Below are 12,926 nucleotides of genomic sequence, written 5' to 3' on the forward strand. Positions count from 1 at the left end.
TGCACAAACATGTCTCTTGATTAAAAAATGTGAGAATACATGTGTTAAATCACCACATCTTTGAGCTGAAAGAATTTGAGTCATGAGTACATAATGACAGAGATATAACAAAACAGTTGTAGGCCGTATTCTTAACTTTTAAATGATTAACACCAACTTTTATAACACTTCACTTAACACAATGAGTTAACACGTAAATTTGTTTCTCAGTTGGAGAACTCTTCTACTGATAAAATCAGCCAGATCCAGAGCTGTGGAGACAATAGATGAAAAACTGGAGATTCTGTCTACATGAAATGTCAGTATCTGTAAGAAGCACAAATATATTGCACATTTTCAAGACAGCTAAATGACTAGTGTGACATACTAAAAAAATTGGGACTCCACCTCTTCAACACAAATGTTCATGTTTTTCAAATGAAATTTAAACCACTCACTTTTTGTCCCTGATGAAACACTGTAAGCTGTAGCTGATATCCACTCAATGATTCTCCATCAAAGGGCATTTAGCGAACACATATGCTACAGTAATAAAAGTGTTACAATAAATGTTAAAGAAGAAAGGCAGAAGTTCATTTGTATGTGTGGCTCCACTCACACAAGATAGAAGATGCAGTTCCTCCATCATGAACTGCAGATCCCAGCATCCCCACACCTCTATTTGCTTGGAAATATTACACAAGCAAACATTCCACCCAAATAATAAAATATATTGTGGAATGTTGATCACTTAACAGCAATCATTAGATTAACTTTCTGCCAGAGCACATGTCAATGAAGAAAATTGCTATCTTCAAAACAAATAACATTGTTCCAGACCACATTTTCAACTTTCTTCAGTTTGAAGATTGGTCTGGACTGATGCTACACAGATTTACCCTAACACTATAATCCCATTTTTTCAACACATACACACAAATAAATATCTATGCAAATGTGTGCATGGATTTGTATGTGTAGGTATATTCACATTGCAGTGATTAATCGACCAACACAAAAGTTATCAACTATTTTAATAATCAATTATCTGTTTAAGTCATTTTTCAAGCAAAATACTAAACATTCACTTGTTCCAGCATCCCATTTGCAATTGTAAGATTTTGATGCTTCTCTTTCTCTGAACATGTTTAGGTTTTGAACTATTGGTTGAATAAAATAAATATCAAACTAGATCACCATGAGCTGAGGGAAACCTTAACAGGCATTATTCACTATTTTCTGACACTTTGTAGACATGCTTGATTAATCAAAAGAATAATCAGCAGATTTATCAATCAGCAGATTTATCAAAAAATCTGTTGATTTATCAAAAATGCAAATAATCCCTAGTTGCAGCCCTTATGTGTGAATACTGTATATACAGACGGGTGACAAATTAAAGGAAAAACCGGTACAGGTCTAAATGCTCAACCCCTACAGTGAAGGTCCGGTGGCTCTATTATGCTGCTGAGGGCATTTTGCTGGCATGGTTTGGGTCCACTTGTCTTAGAGGGAAGGGTCACCACAAATCAATACAAAGTTGTCCGGAATGATCACCTTTATCCTATGATAAAACATTTCTATCCTTATGGGAGTGGTCTCTTCCAGGATGACAATGCCCACATCCATGGGCACGAGGCACGAGGGGTCACTGAATGGTTTGATGAGTATGAAAATGATGTGAATCATATGCTATGGCCTTCATAGTCACCAGATCTCAACTCAAAGCTATGGGAGATTTTGGACTGACGTGTTAGACAGCACTCTCCACCACCATCATCAAAACACCTAATGAGGGAATATCGTTTGGAAGAATTGTGTTCATCCCTCCAGTAGAGTTCAGATTTTGTTCTGGTGGCACGTGGTGGCCCAACACCTTACTAAGACACTTTATATTGGTTTTTTCTGTCATTTGTCACCCTTCTTGGCAATAAATCTTATACCGTTAGAAAGCCTGTTTATTTCCCTTTTAAATGGTGCAACATTTATAAGGAACATGCATTTGTGGGATGAGCAGCAGAGCTGAATATGTGGATTGCGCCCATGAAAAATTTGCCAAATCTTCTCTGCCAATGCCAAACAGCTTATTCTGCCATTGGCTCTTGTTTGGTGTTTGGTGGATTGGGTGATTGAAGTTTGAAGAAACAAGACATATTGGCAATTAAACTATTTATTTAACAAACAGGAGCCTCAGTAGCGTGTGGAAGAACCATACACAGCCACAACAGCCTGGCACCTCCTCCTCATGCTGGTCACCAGCCTGGTCACACACTGCTGTGGGATGGCATCCCATTCTTCAACCAGTATTTGTCGCACGTCAGCCAACGTGGTTGTGTTGGTCACTCTGGCACGAACAGCACGCCCAAGCTGATCTCACAAATGTTCAATGGGGTTGAGGTCAGGACTGCTGGCAAGCCATTCCATCCTCTCCACTCCCAAATTCTGGAGGTAGTCTCTGATAAACCCCGCTCTGTGGGGGCGAGCATTGTCATCTTGGAGGATAGAGTTCCGTCCCAGGCTGTGGAGATATGGGATTGCTACTGGTTGCAGAATCTCATCTCGATATCTCTCTCTCTTGAGATTGCCTCCAATGATGACAAGCCTTGTTTTTCCAGTGAGGGAGATGCCCCCCCCACACCATCACACTGCCTCCACCAAAAGATGTTACTCTATCGGTGCAGAAATCAGCATAGCGTTCTCCACATCTTCTCCACACTTTGACCCTATGATCTAACTGCTGTAGGCAGAATCTGGACTCATCGCTGAACATAACGTTCCTCCACATGTTCAGGTTCCAGTGCACATGTTGCCAACACCAGCACAAACGGGCCTGACGGTGAAGTCATGGCAGTCCTCCTGGCAGCCCTATGAGAACGGAGATTGGCTGCGTGCAGTCTGTTCCAGATTGTCTAGGCAGAAAGCCGTCAGCCATATCGTCCTGCAAACCTTGATAGCAAATCTGTAGAAGACAGCCTACGGTACCTAAGTGCTGATAGGGTGATGGTCTTCTTGGGGTGTCGTCTTCTTGGGACGCCCACTTCGCGGCCTGTCTCTGACATCCCCCGTTATATGGAACTTGGCCTTGACTTTGGAGATGGTATTAGGGCTCACTCCAAATAATGCCGCAACTTGGTTTTGCGGAACGCCAACTTGAAGTTGCCCTATCTCACCAGCCCTATCCAGATCAGTCAAACATGTCATGTCAATTCATGGGGCAGACACCTACTGACCACAAATTTTTCATGGGTGCAACCCACATACTCAGCTCTGCTGCTCATCCCACAAATGCATGTTCCTTACAAATGTGGCACCATTTAAAAGGGAAATAAACAGGCTTTCCAACAGTATAACATTTATTGCCAAGAAACATTGTTACAACAAAGAAATAATCTAGCAAACACAAATTTCCTTACTTTTTGTGCTGTTTATATATATCCTGATAGAATATACATATATATATATATAAACATGTGTATATGTGTGTACATATATATATATATACTGAACTAGTTCAGGGAGGGTCATTATGGGAGATTATCAAGTTTCAGGAAGTGACTTTTTTTCAGAGAGTTGATTTGTTGATTTTCTTGCATCTCCAATACCAAACACAGCAAGACAGAGCAATTAGGTAATTAAATGCATATACATAGAAACACATATACATAAAAAACAAAAAACATGTGTATATATGTGTGTGTGTGTGTGTGTGTGTGTGTGTGTGTGTGTGTATGTATATATATACATATATACAATTCATACAAATATGTTTGATTTTTGTGATTTTTCATCTCATCTACTAACAGCTCTTGACTTCTGTATAAGGCACCTTTCATGTTTTATGTCTACCCTTGTCACAGAACTCTTCACCAATAGTTTTTAAAAAAGTTTTTAATAAAATTGTTTTTAAAGAGAATCGTTCAGTAAACTGGAAGTCATATCTTCAATCCTGTATCAATAAGCCAGTTTGTGCAACTGATTTTCTATTTATAGCATAAGCACTGTGTGCTAATTTGATAACTAGCTCTGTAATTAATTGTCAATGATCAGTTCACAAAGTAAATACTTAAAAAGAAGAGATACAATAACTTTCAAAATGCCTATCAGGGGAACATTTCTGAAACCTAAAACCCTGCAAAGAGCAAACACCTTTGTTCTGCCTGAAAAGGAAGCATTTTCCAGCATTTGGGTGTTAACATTTAGAGTTTTAGAAGTACAACAAAGGAGTACATGGTCATAGCATAATAATTTTAGTAGTTTTATTCTTTGAGGAAGACCAACCTGATGCATCAGTGCTGTGAAACCATTAAGAAATATCTTGACTGCAGTCGTCTGCACTTCTTTTATAAACCATGGACTAACATTAATAAATAATGTCAGTAAATGGTTTATAAATTCCATGGCTGAGACACGTCATAATATGCAGAATGTGATTCATGCCTTTATTCATAACCTAGCTTAACATACCTTGGCCATAAATTATCATTTGGACCAATAAAGGATATCATATGGACAAGCATGGACAGAGTATAATAGAGAGTATAACTCATTTACAAATGCATTTATCAATTACTTACTTTAAGCTCAATTTTCAGTGTCACAAGAGTAAGTATTTTGAAAACCTAAAAACAGCAGTTTTACTGTTGTGAAATGTGCAACGTTAATGAATGCACTGACTCAGTATTTACTACAGCCATAACATTTTACTACTCTTCTATTCAACTTTCTTAAACTCAGCTTATGAGCAAGCCAGTAGCACCTGATGTAATTCTAAAGCCTTCTGACATTTCAATAATATCTTCAATATCTAGCGTGAGGTTTTATACAGTCTTTTACAGTCAATCATATGAACAGTGAAGGCCAAACCACATCCCCAGCATTTACTGAAGTGTTTCTTTATATCTCTGTCATTCATCCCCCTCACCAAACACATATGCTTCTATTTCTACTAATCTGTCAATCCACACTGACTACAAAATAAGCATGACTTGTGTCAATATGTGGCCCCCTCCTTTTTGTCACTCCAAATCCTTTTTTTTTTTCTTTTGCACTCCTGGTGAAGCATAGACAAAATCTTGTTAATGGTACATACACTATGGGCATAAAAGGCTTCAGTGGGAGGGGGAAATAAAATAAATTAATAAACAAAAAGAACACCAGTTTTGTTCATGTATACTTTGCACCAGTAGTTTGGGTGGTCCTTCTGATAATACACAGCCTTGTAACAACAGTTTGGCTAACCACTGTGCAGCTGGTTTTAGAGACAATTGGTTCAAACTGCACTAACAGAGGACAGGATGGGAAGTGTGTGTGGATGGGAGGGATGGATGTTTTCAATGTGCTTACACACCACTAACTTCTTAATTCTGGTGAGGAGAAATTACTTTTTTGTGTTAACAATCTAGACAACCTTGAACAGATTACTCTTGTTCAAATGAAATTACTATAGTTACGTAGGTAGGTTCATTTTTAGGTACAAAAATCCAGATACAGCAGGGAAGCATCTAAAATTAGTGACTTCAGTATATCCACTTAATAGTTTGTCCGCCATTATGCTGCTGTCTTCCAATTATTTCTTTTACTTTTTTAATTTTATTTATATAGAATTAAAATATCCTACAATAATTGTAGAGAACACACCGTACTCACTACATCATTACCCAAGGGCCAACCACCATCATCATGCATTGCCCATTATGAACAGTATCCAATGTTGTTCTAAATATTTTGCCAATTGTCTTCAACATGAATCTGTGCATGTTTTCAGACATGGCTCAGATCTTTGTTAATGCTTCAGAGGGATTCTAGGGCTCGTCCTGGTCTTAATGGCTGAGGTAGTAGACTTGGTCTGGGTAAGACGCTTTGTAGAGCCCTTGTAAGTACTTAAATAGCTACTGTCCTTAGTTGAGTCCTCAGCGGTAGCCTTGGAAGAGTCTTTTGCAGCACCTCTGGAATTATGAATAGAGTAGCTGCTGGCTAGTGAAGTACACTTGTAAATGTCCTTGCTCGTACCTTTTATAATACCCTTAGCAGTACGCTTGGCAGAATAACTGGCTGGTGGGTTACTGCGTACATATGTAGATGTCACTGAATTGACAGCAGCTTTAGTAACAGTGGTCCTAACAGTAGCAGCTCTGGCAACACTCCTAGAAACAGTTGTCCTGGTAATTGTCTTGGGGGTTGTGGATGAAGCTGGCTGATTTCTCTGGAATCTTTTATCTCTCACATGTCTACATATGGCCTTACATACAGGGCTAAGGTCATAGTTTGTGATGTCATTGGTATAGTTGACCCTGTCTTGATAGGGCTCCAGAGCAGTGACGCTCACCAAACTTAACTTTCCAACATTTACCTCGTCTATGTCTTCAGTAACACAACTGCACCTCGCTAGACTCCTCTCTCCACTATGACCACATCTGTCTTGTTTAAGTTCTCCATCATGGCTACCACTGGTTTTACTCATATGGTTCACATACTCCTCCCTAACATCTTCATCACATTTCACATCCTTCATTGGGGTCTCACCAACAGGGCGGTCACTTTCCAGTGGGACGTCACCATCATTGCTCTGCAGCATCCTGCACTTCTTCAATGAGTTTTTGTCCAAAGAACACAGATTCAGAGGGATAGGGCTGGTGTCTGGTGGGAGCCCTCTCCTCCTTCTGGACAACCTCAGAACCCCAGGGCTCTCATTTAACTGTCTGATAACTGAGCCATTAGTCAATGATATTTGAGATGGAATCCTGCTTGAATTTCTTCCTGAGTTCTGAAGACTACTGACGGTCTTGGGGTTGCTATGATAGTTCGAGATTGTTTGGTGGTTCAGAGAAAGGCGCTGATTGCGAGGCAGCTGGTGGTTGCTATGCCGCGCAAGGTGTTTGATGTTGGTTTCCTGGGGTCTGCTTTGGGAGTGGCCTTTTGGTTTACAGGTATCGCTAGGTCTTGTGCAGGGCCCTGGGGATTGTCTGCTGCCAACCCCTGTGCTTGGCTTTACAGGAGGGACTGGCATGACACAAGAGGTTCTATGTTCAGACAGTCCGGTCACCATGGCAACCTGGAACACAGAAAAAGATCATGATAGCTCGTCTTAAAGCCTGGGAATAATTATATTAGCAGAAAACTATGAGCACGATCCTGTAAATAGATAACCTATCTGTTCTCTAAAGGCTCAGTGAAATGGCAGTTAGAGAGCATCTTTAGCTCCTATAATGTGATTCATTTCAGAGTAAAAAAGGATTTGATTTGATCACTCAAAAGTGGGCATGACTTAGCCACTGCAGACTCCCCAGGTAGAAACATGAGGCCTCCAGGCTCCACCCTACTTATGAACCTTAACATATCCCTCACCTGCACTGTTAGGTCAGGAGGAGGAGGATGAGGGAGAATGAATAAATTGGACCTTAACCACACTCTTTTGTAAATGTGCACACTTTTTGCTACTGACATCCAACACGCACACAACACACACCTTCTACCCATAGTATCGCTCTTGACATACAGTACTGTGCAAAAGTTTTAGGATGCTTTCAAAAATAATACCATTGGTTTTTATTTATCAACTTCATACAAAGTTCAGTGAACAGAAAAAACATAAATCAAATCAATATTTGGTGTGAGCACAATTTGCCTTTATAACAGCAACAGTTCTCCTCGGTACAGCTGCACACAGTTTTTCAGCCTTTATGACAGCAGCAGTTCTCCTCTGTACAGCTGCACACAGTTTTTCAAGGTACCCGGCAGGTAGGTTGTTCCAAGCATCTTGGAGAAGTAGTCGCAGTTACTCTGTGAATTTAGGCTGTCTCTGTTGCTGTGTCTTCATGTAATCCTGGACTGTATTCCATGATGTTGAGATCAGGGCTCTGTGGGGGCCATACCATCTGTTGCAGGACTCCTTGTTCTTCTTGTAGCCTAAGATAGTTCTTTATGACTCTATTATGGCTGTATGTGTGGACGCCCCCGTAATGGTATTGCATTATGGATAAGAATCTAAACAGCTAAAGTGCCTGAAACTCTTGCACAGTATTGTATAAAAACTGAAAAATAGAAAAGAAATAACCATAAAAGAGTATAAAACTCACAATTAAACAAAAATGGCTGATAATATATAAAAAGGGATAATTAACCTCTTCAACCTTTCATCAAAAGCTGTTGCCATGGCGACGCATTATTCACCATGAAACAGGAAGCTGTTTTTGAGTAGCTAAGGATGCTTGAAAACTCATGAAACTTGGCACACCTGTCAGAAGGGTTGTATTTAGTTGTCTGATACAGCTCTTGGGCTTGGGTGTGGCAAAATGACTCGAGTGTGCCCCCTACAAAATTTCAAATTAAAAGAACCCACCCTTAAATTTGACATAGATGGACGAAATTTGGTGGGTACATGTAATGCGTCCAGTTGCACAAAGAAGCCTCTTGGAGCCATACACTAACTCCAACAGGAAGTCAGCGATTTTGAATTTGCTTAGCAATTTTAGTGCAGTTTTTGCAATTTACAGGTATTGTATTTTAACAAACTCTTCCTAGAGATTTAACTCGACTGACTTAAAATTTGGTCCGTGTCATCTTAAGACCTTTTGGATGAAAAGTTATCCAAATCTTGAGTTTTCTTTATACATCATTGCCGTGGCAACGTGGCAAACTTCAGTGCTTCACCATGAAGCAAGAAGTTGTTGTAACTTGAATGTACATTGTCCAACCTGCACTAAATGTTTCATGCTTGCTCATGGCTTTCAAATTAGTTGTGATGTCACAAACTATGTGCCCCTCTCGATAAAGACAGCAACCCCATAATCAGCTGAACTCTATGTGTATCAGTGTCAAATTAAATCTTAATAATACTGATGATATAACCTGGCATCTTGCAGATAGAGAAGTATGTAGAGAGGATGATCAGACCTTGTTAGTCCTCCTGACCTGTAGGGAGACCTGGCGAGGTCTCAGGAGGTGTCTCTTAGCTCCCTGTCTCCTGTCCTCCTCCATCCCCTCTCTCCTCCTCTGCTGTTCCTCCTCTCTCCTCTCTCTGTCCCTCCTCCTCTGTGCTCGAGCAGTTAGCGGGCCAAAGGAGCTGACCACTGCAGAGACAGAGCCTCCAGGCTTCCCTCTCAGAGACCTAGACCCTCGCTGCACTGTAGGACAGTAAGCAGATATGGAGACAGAAACACTATTTATTGAGGCAAAGAGAAAAAAACTTATGTTGTTGGATGAATTAACCTACCTTTCTATTAAAGTAGCCTTAAACATTAGAACTTTAAAAGAAAAAACACACATAAAGAGCAGACACACAGATAGGTCAGTAGGAGTACCTGTTGTTCTATTGAATGTGCTCATGCTCTTCCCCTCAGTTGCAGTCCTGTGATTGGTGGAAAGACAGGAAGTAAGATGTTGAGTGCCAGCTAACTCCTTCTCCCGTCCACTCGCTAAGAAGGCCATGTTGCTAGGCAACGCTGCTGAACCTGAGGTGAAAGAGGAACTACCCTTAGTGCTTTTGATATGTATGTGTGTCAAAATGTGTCAATTTCCAGACAAATAATTATTTCTAGATGAACATGAAATAACAGAAAATTAATACTTTTACTTTTCTATTCACTTTCAAACTAATTCATTTTTTTCTCCCAACAACTGTTTTCAGCTGATCAACCAATATGATTCATGTGAGACATGGTTTGAATGGGTGATCCTCATTGACTGAATCCAGGACAAATTTTCATTGATAATCTTACTCCTTGTGCATAGGTACTGTATGTAACTACACACACACACGCAAACTTGTTTTTAAGGCTTTATGGGGACTTAAACTGACAAACACCCATAAACTGGTTTTTCTATCTTTATGGGGACTTACTGATACACAACACACATACAAACATACACACACACACACACACACACACACACACACAGTGATATTTCTGATTTTCAAAATAAAAGCCACTGTATCTTAAAAGGAAGCTCAAGATGAGGCTTGTTTTTCAAAATAAAGACCCCAAATGCCACTGTGTGTTGACAGGAAAATGACCTGGACCTAGTTTTCCAAAATAAAAGCTCCATACAGTAACTGTATCAACTCTGAGTGAGGTTGTTTTTCAAAGTAAAAGTCCAATATGGTAACTTTATCATAACAGGAAAGTCAAGATTAACCAGACTTTTCAAAATAAAGGGCCCTTGTGTTCACTGTATGGTGATATTAATACAAAGAATTTCTTCTTTCACAGTTTTAAGACATATATTCTACTTCCAGCTTTCAGAGTATATCATTTGATTTCAGCTGTTACAGCTGTTACAGCAACATGTTTTAATCTCAGCTTCTTCAGCAAATGCACGTCAGTTCCCAGCTCCAGCTTTAAATTTCAGCTGTCAAATTTTCAAGACAATGCATTTCAATTGATATCAGTTGTTTTTTCAGTCGTTTTCAGAATTGCATCAGCAATTTCTTTCATCTTTCAACTTCCAATGTATTTCAGTTTTCATCATTCACAGCAGGTTGCAGTGGCGCACCAGTAAAAGCAGATGGCAGCAGCAGCTGGGAGATGCAGCAGTAGCAACTAACAGCTTCCAGCTCTCACACACATTTTCTTCAGAAAATGCAGACAATCTAGCTCTAAGTATGTAGGAGTAAATAGCTTGCAAAAAACATATGGAAGAATAAGAAATAGAGGAATAACTAGAAATACATTTCCTGCGGAAAATGCATGTGAATGCTGAAAGCTATAATAAATCACAAAGCATTGCTGAGAATACTACAGACTTCTTCAGCATCCCCATACATACAATGTTGCAAGGTTTGGTTACCATGGAATATTACATTTAAGAGATATGGGAGTTAATAAGTAGTATGGTGGTGTTTTATTAATGACCACAAGGTGGGGCTATTGGTGCCATGACTCAGTATGTCATACAGATCATCATGTAGAACCTGTGTACCAAATTTAATTTAATTATAGACAACAGAATTGCAGAAATGTAAATTTATGATGTTACTTTAGTGTCCCCTGTGGGCAGAATTGTATAAAATGCTACACACTTGTGCAGTGTTGTAATCCAATTCAGTATTGAAGAGTTATGGCCCATTAAGTGGATCAGGCCACCCCTCAAAAGTTTGGTAACCAATTACAGACAAATGATAAATGACATCAAAAAATTAACAGATTAGCTTTGTTTGAGGTCATCTAAATATGATAGGTACCAAACTTGGTTAAGATTGGATGAAATATTTGCCAACAGAAGCAAAAATGTATTTACAAAAAATTCAAAATGGTGGAAAATATTTTTTTGGCACAAATGGACATGGCCTATATCAGTCTTCTTGGCATCATCCAAGGAACAAACTGTGTAAATATTGTTTGGATAAGCCTCACAGTTCATGAGTTATTAGCCAAATCGTAAAACACATAATAACTGACCACATGGTGGCAATATTGGTACACTTGGTACACAAGTTCTCTATGAAAATCTGCACGACACAGTGAATCATGGCACCAATAGCCTCATCTTGTGGCCATTAGTGAAACGCCACCATACAACTTATTAACTGCCACATCTCTTAAATGTAATATTACACTGTAAAAAGTTTCAGCAAAGTTGTACAGATGTGGATGCTGAACAAGTATGTAGCATTTTCAGCAGTAATTTGCGATTTATTTCAGCTGTCAGCATGTACATGCATTTTCTGTAAGAAATGCATTTTCTAGTATATGATGGTATGGAGCTGAGTTCTTGCCACTGATCAATCAATCCTGTGACGAGCTCAGTTCAGACCACTACCTATCATTTAGCTTACCTCTCAAACAGAGAAAAGACAAGAAGTCTTCAGTCTTGGGTTGATGTCTCGTCAGACAGGTGACTACAGCCATGTTATGGGTGTGGTTACATTGTGCTGATGTCATCAACACTGGTGGTCCTGGAGTGCTGGGATGGGACTGAGCAAACTTTCTCTGTGCTTGCAGCCTTGGCCTGCACACATACACATATATAATGTTATACACACACACACATATATATATATACATATATACATATACATATATATATATATATATATATATATATATATATATATATACACACACACACACACACACACACACACACACACACATATATATATATATATGTATGTATATGTATATATGTATATATATATATGTATATACACATATGTATATAGATGGGTGACAAATTAGGAAAAACCAGTACAGGCCTGAATGCTTGACCCCTACAGTGAGGGGATCCGGTGGCTCTGTTATGCTGTGAGGGGCATTTTGCTGGCATGGTTTGGGTCCACTTGTCCCCTTAGAGGGAAGGGTCACTGCAAATCAATACAAAGTTGTTCTGTCATCACCTTTATCCTATGATGAAACATTCCTATCCTGATGGGAGTGGTCTCTTCCAGGATGACAGTGCCCCCACCTATAGGGCACAAGGGGTAACTGAATGGTTTGATGAGTATGACAATAATGTGAATCATATGCAACGGCCTTCGCAGTCACCAGATCTCAACCCAATTGGACACCTATGGGAGATTTTGGACCAACATGTTAAACAGTGCTTTCTCACCAACACACTAAATGAGGGAATATCTTTTGGATGAATGGTGTTCATCCCTCCAGTAGAGTTCAGAGACTTGTAGAATCAATGCCAAGGTGCACTGAAGCTGTTCTGGTTCCACGTGATGGCCTACCACCTTCCTAAGACACTTTATGTTGGTTTTTCCTTTCATTTGTCACCCATCTGTATATCACTAAAATCTATTCAGTCTTAAGGCTTTTATCATGCAGTATTTTATTTTTTTGCATCTAGCACTGGTTTGGTCATTTTCTTATTGGTTAATTTTCCTGTCTTAAACAAGCCCCCTCTTACATCTTGTCTACACCAGCCGCATAAGAAAACCAACATGTCAGAAGTGCACAAGCAGCAGCTGCAATCTTCTATCAGTATCTCACTGGATCTTTTGA

General features: G+C 39.5%; 1 protein-coding gene across 5 annotated transcripts in view; it reads right to left on the bottom strand.

Annotated features, from left to right (window-relative positions):
* Positions 1 to 4,221: 4,221 nt before the first annotated feature.
* LOC122987686 overlaps positions 4,222 to 12,926 on the bottom strand; it is a 38,339-nt gene continuing 29,634 nt past the window's right edge. For 3 of the 5 annotated variants that reach the window (XM_044359693.1, XM_044359692.1, XM_044359695.1), the window contains 4 exons: positions 11,753 to 11,925; positions 9,279 to 9,428; positions 8,872 to 9,101; positions 4,222 to 7,030 (listed from right to left, as the gene is read on the bottom strand). In XM_044359693.1, coding sequence (XP_044215628.1) covers positions 5,762 to 7,030; positions 8,872 to 9,101; positions 9,279 to 9,428; positions 11,753 to 11,925 — 1,822 coding nt within the window. In that variant the 3' untranslated portion in view covers positions 4,222 to 5,761. Of the gene's footprint in view, positions 7,031 to 8,871; positions 9,102 to 9,278; positions 9,429 to 11,752; positions 11,926 to 12,926 lie in introns of those variants that run through there. The other 2 variants (XM_044359694.1, XM_044359696.1) reach the window with 2 other exon arrangements.

This window comes from Thunnus albacares, chromosome 8, assembly GCF_914725855.1.
Source record: "Thunnus albacares chromosome 8, fThuAlb1.1, whole genome shotgun sequence".
NCBI classification, from domain to species: Eukaryota; Metazoa; Chordata; class Actinopteri; order Scombriformes; family Scombridae; genus Thunnus; species Thunnus albacares.